The sequence below is a fragment of the Mustelus asterias genome, chromosome 10 (assembly GCF_964213995.1).
Source record: "Mustelus asterias chromosome 10, sMusAst1.hap1.1, whole genome shotgun sequence".
NCBI classification, from domain to species: Eukaryota; Metazoa; Chordata; class Chondrichthyes; order Carcharhiniformes; family Triakidae; genus Mustelus; species Mustelus asterias.
In genome coordinates, this window is record NC_135810.1 from 106,482,575 (window position 1) to 106,505,158 (window position 22,584).

Consider the following 22,584-nt stretch of genomic DNA (forward strand, 5'->3'; position numbering starts at 1 on the left):
GTGAGGGGCCAGGGGTGGGGGAGGTGTGTGTGTGAGGGACCAGGGGTGGGGGGTTTGAGTGTGAGGGGCCAGGGGTGGGGGAGGTGTGTGTGTGAGGGGCCGGGGGTCTGTGTGAGGGGTTGGGGGGTGTGTGGGGCCAGGGCGGGGTGTTAGGAGCGGGGGCGGGGGGTTGAGAGGGGCCGGGGGTGGGGGTGGGGCGGGGAGTGAGGGGGTGGGGGGGGTTGTGAGGGGGTGGGGGGGGGTGTGAGGGGCATGTGAGGGGCCGGAGGTGTGGGGGTGGGTGTGAGGGGGTGGTGGTGGGGGGCAGGGTGGTGAGGGGCCGGGGGTGGGGGGAGGGTGTGAGGGATGGGGGGGGGGGGGTGTCGGGCCGGGGGGGGGGGTGGGGAGAGGTGTGGGACGGGGGGGAGAGGTGTGGGACGGGGGGGAGAGGTGTGGGACGGGGGGGAGGGGTGTGGGACGGGGGGCGGTTGTGGGATGAGGGTCAGAAGGGTGAGGGTCAGAGGGGTGAGGGTCAGGGGAGTGGGCTCTGAGGCTGTGGATACATACGGAGCAGGGCTTTGGGTATTTGAAATTGGTTGAATGTTTTGCCGGAGAAAGGTTGTGCTCTGTGTTTTCCATGAATTGGGAGTTAAGAGTTTTCAGTGTGTGGCCGGGTTCCGGGTGATCCGGATGGTGAGATAATCCGGGTTGTAGAGAGGCTGCAATTCAATGGTTGTGTTTCTGTTCCAGGTGAGAAGCTGGGATCTTCCGCCAGTGCCGCATTGACAGACAGCAGCTTAAGCTGCTGAATGTGGGAGTGGGATCGCCAATGTGGCTGCAGAGAATAAAACCTGGACAGCAGCTCTCTGTGACAGTGCAGCGGCGACAGTGGGTGAGTGAGCATTGCAACGGGAGGTAATTCCAACTCCGCACAACACCCAGCTGCTGAGACAGGACAGATCCTGCAGAGAGCTTGCTGCACAGAAACTCGGACTGAAATATAGAAATATTCCGCGAGTCTGGCAGGATCTGAGCAGGCCGAACGTTAGGGCAAAGTTACAGGTCTGTGCTGATATTTATGTCCCCAAGTTTCTTGCTGAAGGTCGGTCAGTGTAACCAGTGGGAGAAGTTCTCGGAACCACAATTTGAGACAAAATGAAAGATCCACTTAGACAAATGTGGATGTCTGAAGCCAGCATACATTTGTTTAAAGCAAAGCCTGTTGAGTTAACATCATTGGTGTTTTTGGTGAGGTGACAGAAAGGGTTTAGGAGGGTATTGATGTTATCATAGAATCGTACAATGCAGAAGGAGGCAATTCGGCCCATCGAGTCTGCACCGACTACAATCCCACCCAGACTCTATCCCCATAACCCCATGCGTTTACCCCGGCTAGTCCCCCTGACACTAAGGTCAATTTAGCGTAGCCAATCCACCTAACCCACACATCTTTGGACTGTGGGAGGAAACCGGAACATCCGGAGGAAACCCATGCAGACACTGGGAGAATGTGCAAACTCCACACAGACAGTGACCCAAGCTGGGATGTTACTGGTGGTGTACATGAACCTCCAAGATGCACTTGATAAAGTGCCACTAACAGACTTGTCAGTAACGTTAGAGCTGCGTGGGATAAAAATGATGTGGAGATGCCAGCGTTGGACTGGGGTAAACACAGTAAGAAGTTTAACAACACCAGGTTAAAGTCCAACAGGTTTATTTGGTAGCAAAAGCCACACAAGCTTTCGGAGCTCCAAGCCCCTTCTTCAGGTGAGTGGGAATTCTGTTCACAAACAGGGCATATAAAGACACAAACTCAACTTACATGAATAATGGTTGGAATGCGAATACTTACAACTAATCAAGTCTTTAAGAAACAAAACAACGTGAATGGAGAGAGCATCAAGACAGGCTAAAAAGATGTGTATTGTCTCCAGACAAGACAGCCAGTGAAACTCTGCAGGTCCAGGCAACTGTGGGGGTCACAAATAGTGTGACATGAACCCAATATCCCGGTTGAGGCCGTCCTCGTGTGTGCGGAACTTGGCTATCAGTTTCTGCTCAGCGACTCTGCGCCGTCGTGTGTCGCGAAGGCCGCCTTGGAGAACGTTTACCCGAATATCAGAGGCCGAATGCCCGTGACCGCTGAAGTGCTCCCCAACAGCAAGAGAACAGTCTTGCCTGGTGATTGTCGAGCGGTGAGTTTCACTGGCTGTCTTGTCTGAAGACAATACACATCTTTTTAGCCTGTCTTGATGCTCTCTCCACTCACGTTATTTTGTTTCTTAAAGACTTGAATAGTTGTAAGTATTCGCATTCCAACCATTATTCATGTAAATTGAGTCTGTGTCTTTATATGCCCTGTTTGTGAACAGAATTCCCACTCACCTGAAGAAGGGGCTTGGGGATAAAAATGACAGTGACAGTATGGAGAGGAAGTTGGCTGAATAGTGGTGAACTATTGTTTTCCAGACTGGAGGAACTGGGTTCCCCCCATAGCTCAGTAATATTGCTTTTCTTGGTATATATTAATGATTGAGACTTGGGTGTACAGGGTACAATTTCGAAATTTGCAGATAACACCAAACTTGGAAGTATCGAGAACGTTGAAGAGAACGTGTTCAACTTCAGAAGGCCATGGACTTGCAGATGCATTGAGGAGACGTGGCAGGTGAAATTTAGTGCAGAGTGGTGCTGAACATTAAACAGTCATCTGCAAACATCCACACTTCTGACCTTATGATGGAGGAATGATCATTGATGAAGCAGCTGAAGATGTAGCTGGACTTAGGACATTCCCCTGAGGTCCTCCTGCAGTGATGTCCTGGGATTGCGACCTGGGACTTCCAACACAGTGGGTGGCACATTGGTTAGCACCGCTGCCTCACAGTGCCAGGGACTCGGGTTCCATTCCCAGCTTGGGTCACTGTCTGTGTGGAGTCTGCACGTTCTCCCTGTGTCTGTGTGGGTTTCCTCTGGATGCTCGGGTTTCCTCCCAAGTTAGGTGGATTAGCCATGCTAAATTGCCCCTTAGCATCAAGGGGACGAGCTAGGATAAATGCATGGGGTTATGGGGATGGGGCCTGGGTGGGATTGTGGTCGGTGCAGATTCGATGGGCCAAATGGCCTCTTTCTGTACTGTAGGATTCTATGATTCTATGAACAACCATCACCTTTATGCTCGGCATGACTCCAGCCAGTGGAGAGTTTCCCCTGATTTCCATCAATTTCAGTTTTGCTCCTTGATGCCACATGCAGTCAAATGCTATTTTAGAAACTTGACTTTGCAGACAAGCTGTAACTCGCTGCCTGCAATGGTGGTGGAAGCAGAGGCACCAAGTGATTTCAGAAGAAAATTGAGTGGACACTTGTGCAAACTAAACTTGTAGTGATACGGGAATAAAGCTGGGAAATGGAACTGACTTTAGCACACAGGGCTGACACCAAGCTGGTGGGTTGAATGGCTTCCTTCTGTTATGCAGTGACTGATTAAAGATACAGTAAATAGTCTCACAACACCAGGTTAAAGGCCAACAGGTTTATTTGGTAGCACTGAGCTTTCGGAGCATTGCCCCTTCATCAGGTGAGTGAAGAGTTTGGTTCACAAACAGGGCATATATAGACACAAGCTAAATTATAAGTTAATGGTTGGAATGCGAGTCTTTACAGGTGCAGACAATATGAGTGGAGAGAGGGTTAAGCACAGGTTAAAGAGGTATGAATTGTCTCCAGCCAGGACAGTTAGAACAAAGGTCAAAGAAAATTATAGCACAGGAACAGGCCCAAGCCTGCACCAACCGAGTTAGTGAGATTTTGCAAGCCCAGGTAAGTCGTAGGGGTTACAGATAGTGTGACATGAACCCAAGATCACGGTTGAGGCTGTCCTCATGTGTGCGGAACCTGGCTATCAGTTTCTGCTCAGCGATTCTGCGTTGTGTGTTGTGAAGGCCACCTTGGAGAATGCTTACCCGAAGATCAGAGGTTGAATGCCCTTGACTGCTGAAGTGTTCCCCGACAGGAAAGGAACACTCCTGCCTGGTGATTGTCGAGCGGTGTTCATTCATCCGTTGTCATAGTGTCTGCATGGTTTCGCCAATGTACCATGCCTTGGGACATCCTTTCCTGCAGCGTATTAGGTCGACAATGTTGGCCGAGTCACAAGAGTATATACCGTGTACCTGGTGGATGGTGTTCTCACGTGAGATGATGGCATCCGTGTCGATGATCCGGGACGTCTTGCAGAGGTTGCTGTGGCAGGGTTGTGTGGTGTTGTGGTCACTGTGCTCCTGACGGCTGGGTAGTTTGCTGCGGACAATGGTCTGTTTGAGGTTGCGCAGTTGTTTGAAGGCAAATAGTGGGGATGGCCTTGGCGAGATGTTTGTTTTCATCGATGACATGTTGAAGGCTCCAGAGATAATGTCATAGCTTCTCTGCCTTGGGGAAGTACTGGACGACGAAGGGTACTCTGTCCGCCGTGTCCTGTGTTTGTCTTCTGAGGCGATCTGTGCGGTTTTTCACTGTGGCACGTCGGAACTGTGAATCGATGAGTTGAGAGCCATATCCTGCTCTTCTGAGGGTGTCTTTCAGCATCTGTAGGTGTCTGTTGCGATCCTGCTCATCTGAACAGATCCTGTGTATATGGAGGGCTTGTCCGTAGGGAATGGCTTCTTTAATGTGTTGAGGGTGGAAGCTGGAGAAGTGGAGCATTGTGAGGTTATCCGTGGGCGTGCGGTACAGTGAAGTGCTGAGGTGACCGTCCTTGATGGAGATGCGTGTGTCCAAGAATGCAACCGATTCTGGAGAGTAGTCCATGGTGAGTCTGATGGTGGGATGGAACTTGTTGATGTCATCATATAGTTGTTTCAGTGATTGTTCACCATGAGTCCAAAGGAAGACAATGTCATCAATGTATTTAGTGTATAGCATCGGTTGAAGGTCCTGTGCGGTGAAGAAGTCTTGTCCGAACCTGTGCGTGAAGATGTTGGCATATTGAGGTGCGGATTTGGTTCCCATGGCTGTTCCATGTGTCTGGATAAAGAACTGGTTGTTGAAGGTGAAGACATTGTGGTCCAGGATGAAGCGGATCAGTTGTAGAATTGCATCTGGAGATTGGCAGTTGTCGGCGTTGAGTACTGAGGCAGTTGCAACAATGCTGTTGTTGTGGGGGATGCTGGTGTAGAGTGCCGAGACATCCATTGTGACGAGGAGTGTTCCTGGTTCAACAGCTCCATGAGTGCTGAGTTTCTGTAAGAAGTCCGTAGTGTCGCGGCAGAAGCTGGGGGTTGTTTGTACGATGGTCCTGTTCTTGGTGTGCATGTAGAAGGCGTAGTTCCGTTGTCTCGTCTGTTTGGCAGTGTTTCGCAGCTGGCCTGCGTCCTGAGGCTCCTTCTTCTCCACTTCTCCAGCTTCCACCCTAAACATGTTAAAGAAGCCATCCCCTACGGACAAGCCCTCCGTATACACAGGATCTGCTCAGATGAGGAGGATCGCAACAGACACCTGCAGACGCTGAAAGACGCCCTCGTAAGAACAGGATATGGCGCTCAACTCATCGATCGACAGTTCCAACGCGCCACAGTGAAAAACCGCACAGATCGCCTCAGAAGACAAACACGGGACACGGTGGACAGCTTACCCTTCGTCATCCAGTACTTCCCCGGGGCGGAGAAGCTACGACATCTTCTCCGGAGTCTTCAACATGTCATCAATGAAGACGAACATCTCACCAAGGCCATCCCCAACCCTCCACTGCTTGCCTTCAGACAACCGCGCAACCTCAAACAGACCATTATACGCAGCAAACTACCCAGCCTTCAGGAGAACAGTGACCACAACGCCACACAACCCTTCCACAGCAACCTATGCAAGACATGCCAGATCATCGACACAGATGCCATCATCTCACGTGAGAACACCATCCACCAGGTACACGGTACATATTCTTGTGACTCGGCCAACATTATCTACCTGATAAGCTGCAGGAAAGGATGTCCCAAGGCATGGTACATTGGCGAGACCATGTAGACGCTACGACAATGGATGAATGGACACCGCTCGACAATCACCAGGCAGGAGTGTTCCTTTCCTGTCGGGGAACACTTCAGCAGTCACGGGCATTCAGCCTCTGATCTTCGGGTAAGCATTCTCCAAGGCGGCCTTCACGACACCCGACAATGCTGAATCGCTGAGCATAAACTGATAGCCAAATTCCGCACACATGAGGACGGCCTCAGCCAGGATCTTGGGTTCATGTCACACTATCTGTAACCCCCACGACTTACCTGGGCTTGCAAAATCTCACTAACTGTCCTGGCTGGAGACAATACACACCTCTTTAACCTGTGCTTAACCCTCTCTCCACTCACATTGTCTGCACCTGTAAAGACTTGATTACCTGTTAAGACTCGCATTCCAACCATTATCTTGTAATTGAGTTTGTGTCTATATATGCCGTTTATGAACCGAATCTTCACTCGCCTGATGAAGGGGCAATGCTCCGAAAGCTCGTGCTACCAAATAAGCCTGTTGGACTTTAACCTGGTGTTGTGAGACTACTTACTGTGCCTACCCCAGTCCAACGCTGGCAACTCCACATCATGATTAAAGATAGTCTGATAACATGGATGTCGTTGTAGAGTCTTGTGTATAAGAATGAAACTTTTTTCTCAAGGGGAAGTCTGCTGTATTTCTTTAAAAATGTGGGTGCAGTGGTCCGTGGTTCAGAATGCAGCCAAGCTTGAAGGAAAAAGAAAGAAGTAACATTTATTATGAACTCAGGAAGTCCTAAAGCATTTTACAGTCAATGGAGTTGTCACTGTGTAAGGTAGTGAAAACAACAGCACATATTCCTAGAATAAGTACCCAGCAATGTGACAGGGCGGCACGGTAGCACAGTGGTTAGCACTGCTGCTTCACAGCTCCAGGGACCTGGGTTCGATTCCCGGCTTGGGTCACTGTCTGTGGAGTTTGCACATTCTCCTCATGTCTGCGTGGGTTTCCTCCGGGTGTCCCGGTTTCCTCCCACAGTCCAAAGATGTGCAGGTTAGGTTGATTGGCCATGCTAAAATTGCCCCTTCGTGTCCTTAGATGCGTAGGTTAGAGGGATTAGCAGGTAAATATGTAGGGATAAGGGGGTAGGGCCTGGGTGGGATTGTGGTCGGTGCAGACTCGATGGGCCAAATGGCCTCTTTCTGCACTGCAGGGTTTCTATGTTTCTATGACAAGTTTATCAGTGTTGAGATATTTGTTGAGGGATTATAAAGTAGCCAGTAGTTGAATGAATGATTGCATAGTCTGTGGCAGAAAAACTTTGATGAAATCTTATCTCCTCCATATAGAAACCTTGAACCAATATTTTCTAGGAAACTAGTTACCAATTGACCAGGTTACAACATTCCCAAAAATGTTAACGGCAGGACTTCAGACCAGGATTTACTGTTTTAAATCTAATCCTACTCAATTTTTTTGCTCATAGATTCTAAAATGGAAAGTAAGAAGCTGCTGCTTTTAGATGTTGACTGCGGGTTGGATGACGCCCAAGCAATAATGATGGCTCTTGCGGCACCCAATGTGCAAGTCCTGGGAATAACTTGTACCCACGGAAACACGACCATTGACAATGTGTGTCGAAACGTGCTGCGTGTGCTAAAAGCATGCCAGAAGAGCGAGGTGAGCGATGACAATTTTGAATAAAGAAGCCGTCTGCTTTGGAAAACAACCCCTTACATTGACACGTTTCCTCTTTTTGGGGGAGTTTTTAATGATAAAACGTTCCTTCTTTCCCAAAAAGAATCATTGCCCTGGGATGTGGGCAGTGTGTTGCCCATCCATAAATGACCCGAGAAGGTGGTTGTGGGTTCCCTCTCTTCCTCAACCACTGAAGACTTTGTAATGATGGTGCTCCCACACTGAAGTTAGGCAATGTATCCTAGGGGGACATTTCCCATCAGATTGTCCAGTCACCCCTGGACATTACCACCCTTAATAAGATTGTGGATGATTGCACCATCATCCTGGGTTTGACTGAAATCTGGCATAGAATCATAGAATCCCTACAGTACAGAAGGAGGCCATTCGGTCCATCGAGCCTGCACCGACAACAAACCTAACCCTGTAACCCCACATATTTACCCTGCTAATCCTCTCGAAACTAGGGTCAATTTAGCATGGCTAATCAACCTAACCCGCACATCTTTGGACTGTGGGAGGAAACTGGAGCAGCCGGAGGAAACCCACGCAGACACCGGGAGACTGAGCAAACTCCACACAGTGAGTGACCCAAGCCGGGAATTGAACCCGGGTCCCTGGCCCCATGGCACACAGATTCTTTCAGCCTTGCCCCTTACTGAAGCCTCACCCCCTTACTTCCTTGACCAAACCTGTGTCTTGGCAATGTGCTCTTTATAAAATTATACCTTGGTTTCTTCCTGCACTCATCTAATACAACACAAAGCCCACCAAAATATCCTGCCTACTTTCTCCCCAATTTGCCTTTGAATTCACTGACCTCCTGTCCTCCCTGAGTCTCTCCCTTCACATAGGCTCTCATATCCATACATGTCTGTGCCATCTCCCATGCCCTCTAACTCCCAATCAGGGGTAAGGCCAGTGTGACCATTCCCTGGTCACCCGCTCCCCCAACCCTGTGACTTTGATTAGCTCTGTTGCAGCATTTGAACGAGGGAAAAGCCAAATGAAGGGGTTCAAATATGGAGTTGTTGCACGTTCAAGACTCTTGGAGAGCAAAAGGAGGCTTGCGTGGTGGTGGGTGTTTCCCTTTGAGGAGAGGGATGATGGCGAAAGGACAGGTAACTGATGGTTTGACTTCAACTTGGAATAGGCAATAAATGCTTACAGCACGCATATCCCGAGACTGAATAAAACTTCGGTTGCAAAACATACTCATAAACATAGTTTTTAAAAAAGTACTTCTAGAATCAGGCTTTTAATTGTCAAATTCTGTAAATATTTCAGAAAATGAAATACTTTATGTAATGTGAGGATTGGTGTTTCTAAGGCAACTGCAGTCACTTTTAAACACCAAAACATCCGACAAAGAACAATAATCAATTCATGTCATAGAATCATAGAGTTTTGCAGCGCAAAAAGAGGCCGTTCAGCCCATCACATCTGCATCGGCCATCAAACATCTATCCCAATCCCATTTTCCAGCATTTGGTCCTTAGCCTGGTATACTATGGCATTTCAAGTGCTCATCTAAATACTTCTTAAATGTTGTGAGGGTTCCTGCCTCTACCACCCTTTCAGGCAGCGAGTTCCAGATTCCCACCACCCTCTGGGTGAAAAAGGTTTTCCTCAAGTCCCTTCTAAATTTCCCACCCAGCACCTTAAGTATATGCCCCCCCTGGTTACTGACCTCTCTTGCTAAGGGGAAGAGTTTCCTCCAGCCTATGAACTTCATAATTTTGTATACCTGAATCGGATCCCCTGTCAGCTCTGAGGAGAACTGCAGCCTAACCAGCCCCTGGTTCCAGCCCAGGTAAGTTCCTGGTGAATCTCCTCTGTACCTTTTTTAGTGCAACCACATAGACTGAACAAGAACAGTACGGCACAGGAACAGGCCTTTCGGCCCTCCAAGCCTGCACCAATCACGTTTACCTATCTAAACCAACCACTTATATCCCTCTATTCCCTGTTTGTTCATATGCCTATCAAGATAAGTCTTAAATGTCGCTAACGTAACTGCCTCAACCACCTCACTTGGCAGTGCATTCCAGGCCCCCACCACCCTCTATGTAAAAAACTTCCCCTACACAACTCGGGGTGCATGTTCATGGCTCCTTGGGGGTGGAGTCACGGGTGGACGGGGTGGTTGGCGGGGGGGGAGGTGGGGGGGGGGCATTCGGCATGCTTGGTTTCATCGGTCAGAACATTGAATACACACAGGAGTTGGGACGTCTTGTTGAAGTTGTACAAGACATTGGTAAGGCCCCACTTGGAATACTGTGTGCAATTCTGGTCACCCTATTATAGAAAGGATATCATTAAACTAGAAAGAGTGCAGAAAAGATTTACTAGGATGGTACCGGGACTTGATGGATTGAGTTATAAGGAGAGGCTGAAAATTCTGGGACTTTTTTCTCTGGAGCGTAGGAGGCTGAGGGGTGACCTTATAGAGGTCTATAAAATAATGAGGGGCATAGACAAGGTAGATAGTCAATATCTTTTCCCAAAGGCAGGGGAGTCTAAAACTAGAGGGCATAGGTTTACGGTGAGAGGGGAGAGATACAAAAGTGTCCAGAGGGACAATTTTTTCTCACAGAGGGTGGTGAGTGTCTGGAACAAGCTGCCAGAGGTAGTAGTAGAGGCGGGTACAATTTTATCTTTTAAAAAGCATTTAGATAGTTACATGGATACGATGGGTATAGAGGGATATGGGCCAAATGCGGGCAATTAGGATTAGCTTAGGGGTTTTTAAAAAAAAAGGGTGACATGGACAAGTTGGGCCGAAGGGCCTATTTCAATGCTGTAAACCCCTATGACTCTATCTCCACTGAATCTTTTCCCTCTTATCTTGAACTTGTGACCCCTTGTAATTGTCATTTCTGCCCTGGGAAAAAGCCTCCAACTGTTCACCCTATCCACACCCCTCATAATTTTATAAACTTCTATCAGGTCGCCCCTCAGCCTCCGTCTTTCCAGGGAGAACAATCCCAGTTTATTCAATCTCTTCTCATAGCTAATACCCTCCATACCAGGCAACATCTTGGTAAACCTTTTCTGCACTCTCTCCAAAGCCTCCATGTCCTTCTAGTAGTGTGTGTTTTGTGATATTGGTTGAGGGAAAGTTGTTGAGCAGAATGTTCACTCAACTCACTACCTTTCCGTGGGATTGTCAAAGTTCACCTGAACAAATAGCTCAAACTATTATTTGCAATTTATTTTTAATAGTGAGTACAGTCAAATATGGAATTACTGAAAGACTTCTCTCCGTCACAGATCCCAGTGTTCCGGGGTGCCTGTGGCTCCCTCCTTGGACAGACTTTGAATGCTTCAATTTACCATGGAAAGGATGGGCTGGGGGATGTTCCAGACCCAAATGCCCCAGGATTGGAACATTTGCAAAGTGAACATGCTGTGAATGCCATGATAAGAATAGTCACGGAACACTCCAGTCAGGTGGGCTACAAAGACTTTTGCAAAAGAGAATGCTACTGCTCAGAAGGAATCATAATATGAGTTCCAATCCTGTAACTAGTCCAGTAGAAGCTGGCTTGATGGACCTCCTGACTTCATCTTGAAATGTTGGCAATTTAGCTGCAGTTATTACGATTAAATTGAAATATCTCGGGTGGCTATCGCTTAGTTGAACAGTTTGCTGAATGAGAGACGCAGACCATCACTCTTTTTGAATATTTCAGTTTGTGACCAAGTGTGAGCCTATGAATGAGTAGCACGGTGGCACAGTGGTTAGCACTGCTGCCTCACAGCGCCAGGAACCTGGATTCAATTCTGGCCTCGGGTGACTGTCTGTATGAAGTTTGCGCATTCTCCCCGTGTCTGCATGGGTTTCCTTCGAGTGCTCCGATTTCCTCCCATAGTCCAAAAGTGTGTAGGTCAGATGGATTGTCCATACTAAATTGCCCTTTAGTGTCCCAAGATGCGTAGGGGGTTAGGGGAAATTAATGGGGTAAATATGTGGGATTACGGGGAGGGCTTGGGTAAGATACTCTGTCAGAGTGTCAGTGCAGACTCGAAACTTGCATTCATACACCTTTTTAATAATTGAATCATAGAATCCCTACAGCACAGAAGGAGGCCATTCAACCCATTGAGTCTGCATCGATTCTCTGACAGAGCATCCCACCCAGGACCTAACCTGTAACCCCACACATTTACCTCGCCAATCCTCCTAACCTACACATTTTGGGACACTAAGTGGCAACTTACCATGGCCAATCAACCTAACCTGCACATCTTTAGAGTGTGGGAGGAAACCAGAGCACCCAAAGGAAACCCACGCAGACACACTGAGAACGTGCAAACTCCACACAGACAATCACCCGGGGCTGGAATTGAACCCAGGTCCCTGGCCCTGTGAGGCAGCAATGCTAACCACTGTGCCACCGTGTTGCCTGTGATGTCGTATAAACATTCCAAAGTGCTTCACAGGAGCGTCTATTCTGCCCTCCGCAGCCGTGCTTCAAGCCCTTTTTGGAGGACGGATTGATTCAGGCCATGATGTTCACACCCAGTGAAAAACTATTTGCAAGTTTTCCATGGGGCACGGCTAGAACCTGGATCCCCTTATCGGACATAGGTGGTTGATTCAGATTGACTAAATGCCCTTGTTGCTATCCAATACCTAAATGGTGAAGACCCAGAATAGCTTCATCAGGGCCAGAGTTTAAGCTTGTGACAAAATTACTCTGAATACAAAATTGATCCTTTGTGAATTACGATTATAAACAGTGAAAACATACATTCCAGCTTCACATTAACACTGGTCCATTGTGAGTTTTTTAAAGATCTCCCTGTTACTTTGCAAAGTAACATTGCTATTATCTTGCAGATTTCTCTTGTGGCTGTTGGCCCCCTGACTAATGTGGCTCTGGCAATTAAAATGGATCCTACATTCTCTACAAAGCTGAAGCATTTGTATATCATGGGAGGAAACATGGAAGGTACACAGTAGAGTCTGGTTCTTTTTTCAGCAAACCTGTGATTCAGCAATGAGCAATTGTACAGCCAATCTAAACGTGTTTTTGTTGTTCTAAAACGATACTATGCTGGACAGATGGGTCAACAAAATTGTGTTCTCCCAAGATTTATTGAAAAATTGATCTTTTCATTCTAATTGGGCGGCAAGGCGGCACAGTGGTTAGAGGCGGCACAGTTGTTAGCACTGCTGCCTCGTAGCGCCAGGGACCCGGGTTCAATTCCGGCCTCGGGTCACTATCTGTGTGGAGTTTGCACATTCTCCCCGTGTCTGTGTGGATTTACTCTGGGTGCTCCAAGTTTCCTCCCACAATCCAAAGATGTGCGGGTTAGGTGGATTGGCCATGCTAAGTTGTCCCTTAGTGTCAGGGGGACTAGCTAGGGTAAATGCATCGGGCTATGGGGATAAAGCTTGGGTAAGCTTGTGGTCCGTGCAGATCCAATGGGCCAAATGGCCTCCTTCTGCACTGTAGGGATTCTATGATTATAGTCTGCACATAATGGTACAAGAATAACTATTTTCCTGAATGTAACACTTATTGTGCTACTGTTGTTGCGACAACATTCGTTTCACAAGTTGCACTTGTATCTTGATGAAACAAATCCAGATGTTTCTCATGCTTAGCACAAAAATGTCCGTGCCTGCATTCACTCCCTATGAACTGGTGTGCACAGTAATAAGATAGGGTGGCCAAGGTGAGCAATGAAGCCTTTCGTTCTTGCTGAATAGCACAGGACTTCCACTATGTCTGCTGTCACTTCAAAAGGTGGTTAGCACTCACCAAAAACAGAACCACGGACAAAATGTTGGAATTTTCCTTTTGCAACCTCTTTGTCCAGATGTGCTTGGTAAATGTGCTTCCACCTGGGTTGAATTTTCCGCGGATTATTCAGAAGTCTGAAGGTTTCACTGGAATGTGGCTCATGAAGATTTTCCTTTCTTTTCAGGCCGAGGGAACACAACGATCTGTGGGGAATTTAACTTTATGTCAGACCCAGAAGCAGCTTCCATTGTCCTGAATCAGTTTGTATGTCCGACCTACATAGCTACATGGGAGTACACTTTACGTAATTCTCTGCCTTGGGTAAGATATTCAGGATATATAATTACAAAGATATTCAGATATATAAAGACTAATGTGTATATAAGATATATGTAAGATATTCAGGATAATTATGAAGGTATTCAGATACAGAAAGATTTATGTATATAAAAAATCTATGTAAGATAGTCAGGATAATTACAAAGATATTCAGATATATAAAGACTTATGTATATATATATATATATATATAATATATGTAAGGTAGTCAGGATAATTACAAAAATCATAGAAAAGAATCATAGAAACCCTACAGCGTAAAAGGAGGCCATTCGGCCCATCGAGTCTGCACAGATAACAATCCCACTTAGGTCCTATCCCCGTGACCCCACATATTTACCCCACTAATTCCTCTAACCTACGTATCCCGGGACACTAAGGGTCAATTTAGCGTGGCCAATCCACCTAACCTGCACATCTTTGGACTGTGGGAGGAAACTGGAGCACCCGGAGGAAACCCACGCAGAAATTGGGAGACAGTGACCCAAGCAGGTCCCTGGAGCTGTGAGGCAGCAGTGCTAACCACTGTGCTACCGTGCCGCCCATAATCGTACCCAGGTCCCTGGAGCTGTGAGGCAGCAGTGCTAACTACTGTGCCACCATGCCTCCCATATTCAGGTATATAAAGACTTATGTATATGTAAGATATTCAGAATAATTATGAAGATATTCAGATATATAAAGATTTATGTATATATATATAAGATATATGTAAGATAGTCAGCATATATAATTACAAAATCGAAATAGTCGATGCACTTTACACTTTTAATTCTGGTGAATTTAGTTCTTTTTAAATTCTTTCACATGAAGTGGGCTTCATTGTCAAGACTATTATTAGTTGCGCATACTCGGTTGCCCAGAGAGATTTCTGGAGGGTGGTTCTTCTCGAGTTAGAGTTCAAGTGGTGAAGGCGCCCGCTATGTTTGATATTTCAGGATTCTCAGCAACAGCAACAGATGTTCAAGTCAGGATGGTGTGATCAAGTGGGTGATCTAGATCTTTATGGTAGTCCCAATAGATTTGTGATAATCGCCCTTCAATGAGGAGGAGATCATGGGTTTGGGAGGTGCAGCCATAGAGGCCTTTCCAGTTTTAGCAATGGATCATAGATGGTGCACACTGCTGCCACTGTGCGTGGATGATGGAGGAAGTAAATGTTAAGGCTGGTGGATGAGGTACTGGTCAAGCAGACTATTTAGTCCAGATCAGCTTTTGGCACCCTATGACTCTGGAGCTGCCTAGATCACTTTAATATCTCATCTGGGGCTCCAGATTAATGGTGTTTATGTTATCGATTTGTAACAGTGTTTTAACATTTAATGAGCTATGTTTCTGCTCCTATTGAGTTATCTTACAACTGTGTTTCGACAAAAGAGGAGTCTTTTGGAGGATTAATTCTCATGGGCATGCAATTCAATCCATCCCAGCAGCTAAAGGAAAGCTTTCTATCAGTTAATGTCATCATTGCATTACATTACGACCATATAGATATAAAAGGTATGCAAAAATATCCATATATATCTGGATTACAGTTCAGCAAGATCTTGATTGATCCATTGTGCGAATGGATGCTCTTTAAACATTTTGAGGGAATACTGTGTTATTCTATAAATAAGACTGTGTGTGTGTGTGTGTGTGTGTCATTTAATTAAACTGGGGAAAGATTAATAGAGACAACTTATCTCAGAGAGTAGGGAGATAAAAGGGAAAGCGGTGCTCAATGCATACATTTGTAATAAAGCCATGGTTAATAGGTAGGTTTTCAAAATTTGGATAAGGAGATAGATAAGGATTTAGTTTTGCAGCTGTTAAATTTCAAAGGTAAAGTAAATAGCAGATGTTATTTGCTGAGCAAGCCACCTCCTAGAGGGAAACTTGTCTATATGGATTTCAGTAAGGCATTTGACAAAGTCCCACATGGCAGGTTGGTTAAGAAGGTTAAGGCTCATGGGATACAAGGAGAAGTGGCTAGATGGGTGGAGAACTGGCTTGGCTATAGGAGACAGAGGGTAGTGGTCGAAGGGTCTTTTTCCGGCTGGAGGTCTGTGACCAGTGGTGTTCCGCAGGGCTCTGTACTGGGACCTCTGCTATTTGTGATATATATAAATGATTTGGAAGAAGGTGTAACTGGTGTAATCAGCAAGTTTGCGGATGACACGAAGATGGCTGGACTTGCGGATAGCGAAGAGCATTGTCGGGCAATACAGCAGGATATAGATAGGCTGGAAAATTGGGCGGAGAGGTGGCAGATGGAATTTAATCCGGATAAATGCGAAGTGATGCATTTTGGAAGAAATAATGTAGGGAGGAGTTATACAATAAATAGCAGAGTCATCAGGAGTATAGAAACACAGAGGGACCTAGGTGTGCAAGTCCACAAATCCTTGAAGGTGGCAACACAGGTGGAGAAGGTGGTGAAGAAGGCATATGGTATGCTTGCCTTTATAGGACGGGGTATAGAGTATAAAAGCTGGAGTCTGATGATGCAGCTGTATAGAACGCTGGTTAGGCCACATTTGGAGTACTGCGTCCAGTTCTGTTCGCCGCACTACCAGAAGGACGTGGAGGTGTTAGAGAGAGTGCAGAGAAGGTTTACCAGGATGTTGCCTGGTATGGAGGGTCTTAGCTATGAGGAGAGATTGGGTAGACTGGAGTTGTTCTCCTTGGAAAGACGGAGAATGAGGGGAGATCTAATAGAGGTGTACAAGATTATGAAGGGTATAGATAGGGTGAACAGTGGGAAGCTTTCTCCCAGGTTGGAGGTGACGATCACGAGGGGTCACGGGCTCAAGCTGAGAGGGGCGAAGTATAACTCAGATATCAGAGGGACGTTTTTTACACAGAGGGTGGTGGGGGCCTGGAATGCGCTGCCAAGTAGGGTGGTGGAGGCAGGCACGCTGACATCGTTTAAGACTTACCTGGATAGTCACATGAGCAGCCTGGGAATGGAGGGATACAAACGATTGGTCTAGTTGGACCAAGGAGCGGCACAGGCTTGGAGGGCCGAAGGGCCTGTTTCCTGTGCTGTACTGTTCTTTGTTCTTTGTACTGACCATAACCTTTTTTGTATTATGAAAACATGCAATAAAACAGGATTTTAAAAATTAAAAGATGTATCAACAAGAATAAAAGAAAACTTAAACTCACAAGATTAAAATTACACAGTTAAAACAGTCTTACAAAACCTGCACCCTCCCCACCCCAAAAAAAAACACGGTCAAAACACACAAGTAAACACATCTAGACAATACTTCATTATAGATTTTTAACTATTAAAACATTCAATAATATCACCTAAGGCAAAAACAGCTGTCACTTTAGTAATGTATCCCACATGACTTGACACTGTCCTCCCCCCCTGCTGTGGAAATCCATGAAAATTCAGAAACAAAACCGCTTTCTGAAATAAAAACTTTTCTGGATAGCTCCTTCAGATTTTGCATCTTCTCTCAATAGAGAGCTGTTCCCAGACTCAGCTCAACATCTCTCCTTAAATATCCCTTTTTCCGTTCATCTTAAATATCCCTTTTCCCGTTCATCTTTGATCCCACTGTCCTCAGTATCTTTTTGAACTCAGCTTTTTCAAATATATAAAAATCTTTCATGGCTTCCTATTGCCTCCATTTCTGAGTCAGATAAAATGTAATAACCTCCCCTTGTTTACTTATGAAACCTTTGTAGGTTGTAAATGTCTCTTACTCACCTTTGAAATCTAACGGCTGCAAAACCAAGTCTCTATCTATCTCCTAATGCAAATTGTGAAAACCTAACTTATTTACTTCACTGTGGTTTCATCATAAATGTATGCATTTAACATCATTATCCTTTTTATTTCTCAACTCTCTCAGATAAGTTGTCTCTATTAACCATTGCCTAATTTAATTAAATGACTTACATACATACATACACATGGGGGCGATTCTCCCAAAGAATTCTAAGTGCTGAATTCGCGGGGAAAATTGTTTTTTTTTCAGTGGGAGTTCAGACTCAAATCTCCCGCACTCTGTGCATTGCAGTGGTCACAATCATGAATATCATTAAAAGCTCAGGGGGCGGGGCCTATTCACGCCGGAGTCTGACAGTTCCAGAACTCTGCGCACGCGCAGTGGCCCCGAGCCATCAGCCTGCAGTTTGCCTGGGACCCCCGCAGTGCTGCCCCTCCAGCCTCCCCCCATGAGAATTCCTGGGCCAATCTTAGCCCATCCAACTCCACAATGAATTAATCCAAGATCTGTAATCCAGATATATATGGATATTTTCATATATCTTTTATATTAACACGTTAGTGCAGTTCACTGCAAATTTAGCAAAACTTACAACCTTCACCAAAAGTTGGCCAAAGCCAAAGGCAGATTAAAAATTTGGGTAACATCAAGATTCAACTTTGAAAACAAAGGGTGGCCTTTACTAATTCCTGGAATGCTGCCTCAACCTGTATCCAAGATTGAATTTACATGGAATTCAGTAGTAACAGGGGTCATTCTTTTAAACAGCAGAGAGAAGTTAAAGCAAATGACTTTCTACAGCATCATTAAGTTTACTTTAGATTCTTAACAAATATTTTATTTCTTTACATGCTTATGCCTTTACTCCATTTTTTCTTTCATCTTGCGACTCACCATAGCTTTTCCTTTGGGTAATCTTATTGAAAAGGCAATTTGGTGAATAGAGGTTGTCGATCCTAAATGGTGTCAAGATTTTGAACCTTGTTGCATCTGCTGCCGTACGGGCAAATGGAGAGAATTCCATCTCAATCCTGACTTGTGCCTTGTCGATGGTGACCATAGTTTTGAGAAACTATGGAACAATAGCCGGAACTTGTTCCAGTATTCACAATGTTTCTATTGAATTTCTGGTAAATGGTAAGGCTCCACTTCCCCCACCTCAAGATCTTGATGGTGGGGGACATGGCAATGGTAATGTGACTGAATGTCAAAGGGAGGTGTTCAGACTCTCTCCTGTTGGAGATAACCATGCATTGGTAATAGTGCGGCAAGAATGTGACATTCCACTTGTAAACCCAAACCTGAATGTTGTCCAAGTCTTGTTGCATGCCTCTCTGGCAAAGTCATGTTATCTGAAGAGTTGTGAAGGGAGAGAGACATGATACAGTACTCAGAAACCAGCCCCATTTGTGACCTTACTTATATTCTGGCTCTGTTTGCTGTAGACTGCTCAGAATTCAGAATTTTTTAAAAGGTCGGCTGGAATGCAGTTCCGTTTTGTTGTTTTTTGAATCAGAGACCTGGTATGTTAAATTAAAAGCTAAAATGAATATTCTTCTGTAGCGTTGAAGATTTGTGATTGAAATAATAAACTTTTAAGTTACTGTGAAAATCCGCTAGTCGCCACACTCCAGCACCTGTTCGAGTACACTGAGGGAGAATTTAGCATGGCCGATTCACAGCCCGTCCCTCATCAATCATACCCCGGCTCGGGTCACTGTCTGTGTGGTGTTTGCACATTCTCCTCGTGTCTGCGTGGGTTTCCTCCGGGTGCTCCGGTTTCCTCCCACAATCCAAAGATGTGCGGGTTAGGTTGATTGGCCAGGTTAAAAAAATTGCCCCTTAGAGTCCTGGGATGCGTAGGTTAGAGGGATTAGTGGGTAAAATATGTGGGGGTAGGGCCTGGGTGGGATTGTGGTCGGTGCAGACTCGATGGGCCGAATGGCCTCCTTCTGCACTGTAGGGTTTCTATGATTTCTATGATATTTGAATAATTTACCAATATTATTTTAAATAATCACCTCATACTGTCAAAATGTGAGGCAATCAGGCCAGAGGTTTCTCATTTGAAGAGTGGAATGTTACGAGTTATTTGATATTGTGGATGAATATAATCATTGATAATGTTCACTGTCAGGAACATGCTCTGCTGGTGCCCCTATGTTCTTTCTGACATTTACAAACCTGTGATAACCTCACCGTAGAGCACTGACAGCAAGAGGGATTCCTAGAACTGTGTCACTGATGATTCTGCTGTGTCCTTTACAACAGGAGTTTTTTAACGAATGGATCAACCAAGACGCCCAGAAGGCTCGCTTCATGAAGGAGATAACGGGACACATCGGAAAATATGCTAAGGTCAAACAAGGCGATGAAGAGGTGCATTCTGAAGCAGGGTTTGTCTCCTGTGATTCTTTTGCAGTGGCCGCTGCTGTTGATGAGACTGTTGTTACTGAATACATGCAGTGTGGGGTGAATGTGGAGTTACAGGGAGCACTGACCAGAGGGATGATGGTTCTGGATACACTCAACCTCCAGAAAAAGCAGAATCGAGCTTTCGTCATGGTGAAATGTGATCTTGAGAAGTTCAAGAAACTCATGATGTCTGCTCTGAAATAGATAACAGGATATGTTCATAATAAAAAAAATTAAAGCACCAGTAGATTTTATAGACCATAAATGTAGCTTTTTAGCTTAGCAGTAAGTTATCTTCCTAGTCTTCTATTAATGGGTTGAGCATGTGAAAAAGTGAAATCCCTCCTAATGATTACAATTTGCTGTGGCAACGTAAACTATTCAACTTCACACTGCCACGGTATAAGTGTTCTGTCAACTTTGCATCTATAGATCCATCGTCAATAGCATCAGGTAGCAGAATATATTGATATACTTCTAATCATGGATACCTCAACAGAACCTCGCTCTAGTGAAAGAGATACAAAGCTCCACGTTTACTCAAACACATGAAGGCAAAATACTGTGGGTGCTGCAAATGTAAAATATAAACAGTAAATGCTGGAAATGTTCAAGTCAGGTCAGGCAGCATCTGCGGAGAGAAAAGTAGAATTAATGTTTCATACTGCTCAGAGCTGTAAAATGTTGTGAGTGTAACTCACTCTCACTATGCCTCTCCAACTCTCTACCTCGCTTTCCTCCCTTAAGACATTCAGTTCAAAGACATTCATAGAATTCCTACAGTACAGAAGGAGGCCATTCGGCCCATCGAGTCTGCACCAACTCACACCCAGGCTTACCCCGTAACCCCACATATTTACCCCACTAATCCCCCTAACCTATATATCTTGGGACACTAAAGGCAATTTAGCATGGCCAATCCACCTAACCCACACATCTGTGGGAGGAAACTGGAGCACCCGGAGAAAACCCATGCAGACACGGGGAGAATGTGCAAGCTCCACACAGACAGTGACCCAAGATTGGAATTGAACCTGGGTTCCTGGCGCTGTGAGGCAGCAGTGCTAACTACTGATTTGATTTGATTTATTATTGTCACATGTATTAGCATACAGTGAAAAGTATTGTTTCTTGCGTGCTATACAAAGCATACCGTTCATAGAGAAGGAAATGAGAGGGTGCAGAATGTAGTGTTACAGTCATACTAGCATGTAGACAAAGATCAACTTACTACAAGGTAGGTCCATTCAAAAGTCTGACAGCAGCAGGGAAGAAGCTATTCGTGAGTCGGTTGGTACGTGACCTCAGACTTTTGTATCTTCTTCCCGAAGGAAGAAGGTGGAAGAGAGAATGTCCGGGCTGCATGGGGTCCTTAATTATGCTGGCTGCATTGCCGAGGCAGCGGGAAGTGCAGACAGAGTCAATGGATGGGAGGCTGCTTTGCGTGATGGATTGGGCTACATTCACGACCTTTTGTAGTTTCTTGCGGTCTTGGGCAGAGCAGGAGCCATACCAAGCTGTGATGCAACCAGAAAGAATGCTTTCTATGGTGCATCTGTAAAAGTTGGTGAGAGTCATAGCTGATATGCCAAATGTTCTTAGTCTTATGAGAAAGTAGAGGCATTGGTGGGCTTTCTTAACTATAGTGTCAGCATTGGGGGGGGGGGGGGGAGGGGGGGGACCAGGACAGGTTGTTGGTGATCTGGATACCTAAAAACCTGAATCTCTTAACCTTTCTACTTTGTCCCCGTTGATGTAGAAAGGGGCATGTTCTTCTTTACGCTTCCTGAAGTTGATGACAATCTCCTTCGTTTTGTTGACATTGAGGGAGAGATTATTGCTGCCGCACCAGTTCACCAGATTCTCTATCTCATTCCTATACTCTGTCTCGTCATTGTGTGAGATCCAACCCACTACGGTGGTGTCGTCAGCAAACTTGAAAATCTAATTGGATGGGAATTGGACTGTGCCACTGTGCTGCCATATTCCTTAAAACTTATCTCTTTGACCTAAATTTTGGTCACTTGATGTCTCCTTATGTGTTTTGGTGTCATATTTTAGTTTCATAATGCTCTTGTGAAGTGTCTTGGTATGTTTTCATAGAATAGAATCATAGAATCCCTACAGTGCAGAAGGAGGCCATTTGGCCCTTCGAGACTGCACCGACCACAATCCCACCCAGGCCCTATCCCCATTTTATTGCACGTTATTATAAAGTTGTTATTTCAGGCCATCCAGGACTGTAGTTCTATTTCTCCCTTTGCCTCAGTCAATGCTTTAATAAAAAGCCTTTTTTCTTTCAGCTATCGAGGACCCCAAGTTCCAACATCTCTTCAATGTCCCTTCTGGATCCTTCTTGTCTTTCACATTCCTCTGACCCCATCCTTCCTTCTTATTTCACCCCTTGCTGTCTTTTGTTTTCACTATTCCTTCCGACCTTCCCCTCTCTGACTCCCTGCTACTTTGGCTGTCTGTCTAATCAGTCCCGTCATCGGTTTGTTCTTTTCTCTCTTCCTCGCTGTACCTGTTTAAAACCCATTAAAGCTGCAACATTTTCCAATTGTGACGAAACGCCGTCAAGCTGAAATGTTAATTCTGTTCCTCTCTCCACGGATGCTGTCTGACTGCTGAGTACTTCCTGCATTGTGTTGTTTACATTTCAAGTACTTGCGTGGTTTGGG

The 22,584-nt window shown here is 45.7% G+C and overlaps 1 protein-coding gene across 4 annotated transcripts; it reads left to right on the forward strand.

Annotated features, from left to right (window-relative positions):
• Positions 1–729: 729 nt before the first annotated feature.
• LOC144499849 (inosine-uridine preferring nucleoside hydrolase-like) lies at positions 730–21,550 on the forward strand. 4 transcript variants are annotated; one of them, XM_078222408.1, is made up of 6 exons: positions 730–894; positions 7,454–7,647; positions 10,939–11,118; positions 12,512–12,623; positions 13,606–13,742; positions 19,760–21,550. In XM_078222408.1, exons 2-6 carry the CDS (start codon positions 7,462–7,464, stop codon positions 20,105–20,107), a joined length of 963 nt encoding a protein of 320 aa, XP_078078534.1. In that variant the 5' UTR covers positions 730–894; positions 7,454–7,461; the 3' UTR covers positions 20,108–21,550. The 4 variants fall into 4 exon arrangements, with proteins under 4 accessions (XP_078078534.1, XP_078078535.1, XP_078078532.1 ...); XM_078222409.1 differs by having other exon boundaries at positions 730–871; XM_078222406.1 differs by having other exon boundaries at positions 731–1,041.
• The last annotated feature ends 1,034 nt before the right edge of the window (positions 21,551–22,584 follow it).

Coding starts and splice junctions, on each gene's coding strand:
- LOC144499849 (XM_078222408.1), top strand. CDS start 7,462: ATGGAAAGTAAGAAGCTGCTGCTTTTAGATGTTGACTGCGGGTTGGAT. Junction 11,119..12,511: donor TCACGGAACACTCCAGTCAG/GTGGGCTACAAA, acceptor ATTATCTTGCAG/ATTTCTCTTGTGGCTGTTGG. Junction 12,624..13,605: donor CATGGGAGGAAACATGGAAG/GTACACAGTAGA, acceptor CTTTCTTTTCAG/GCCGAGGGAACACAACGATC.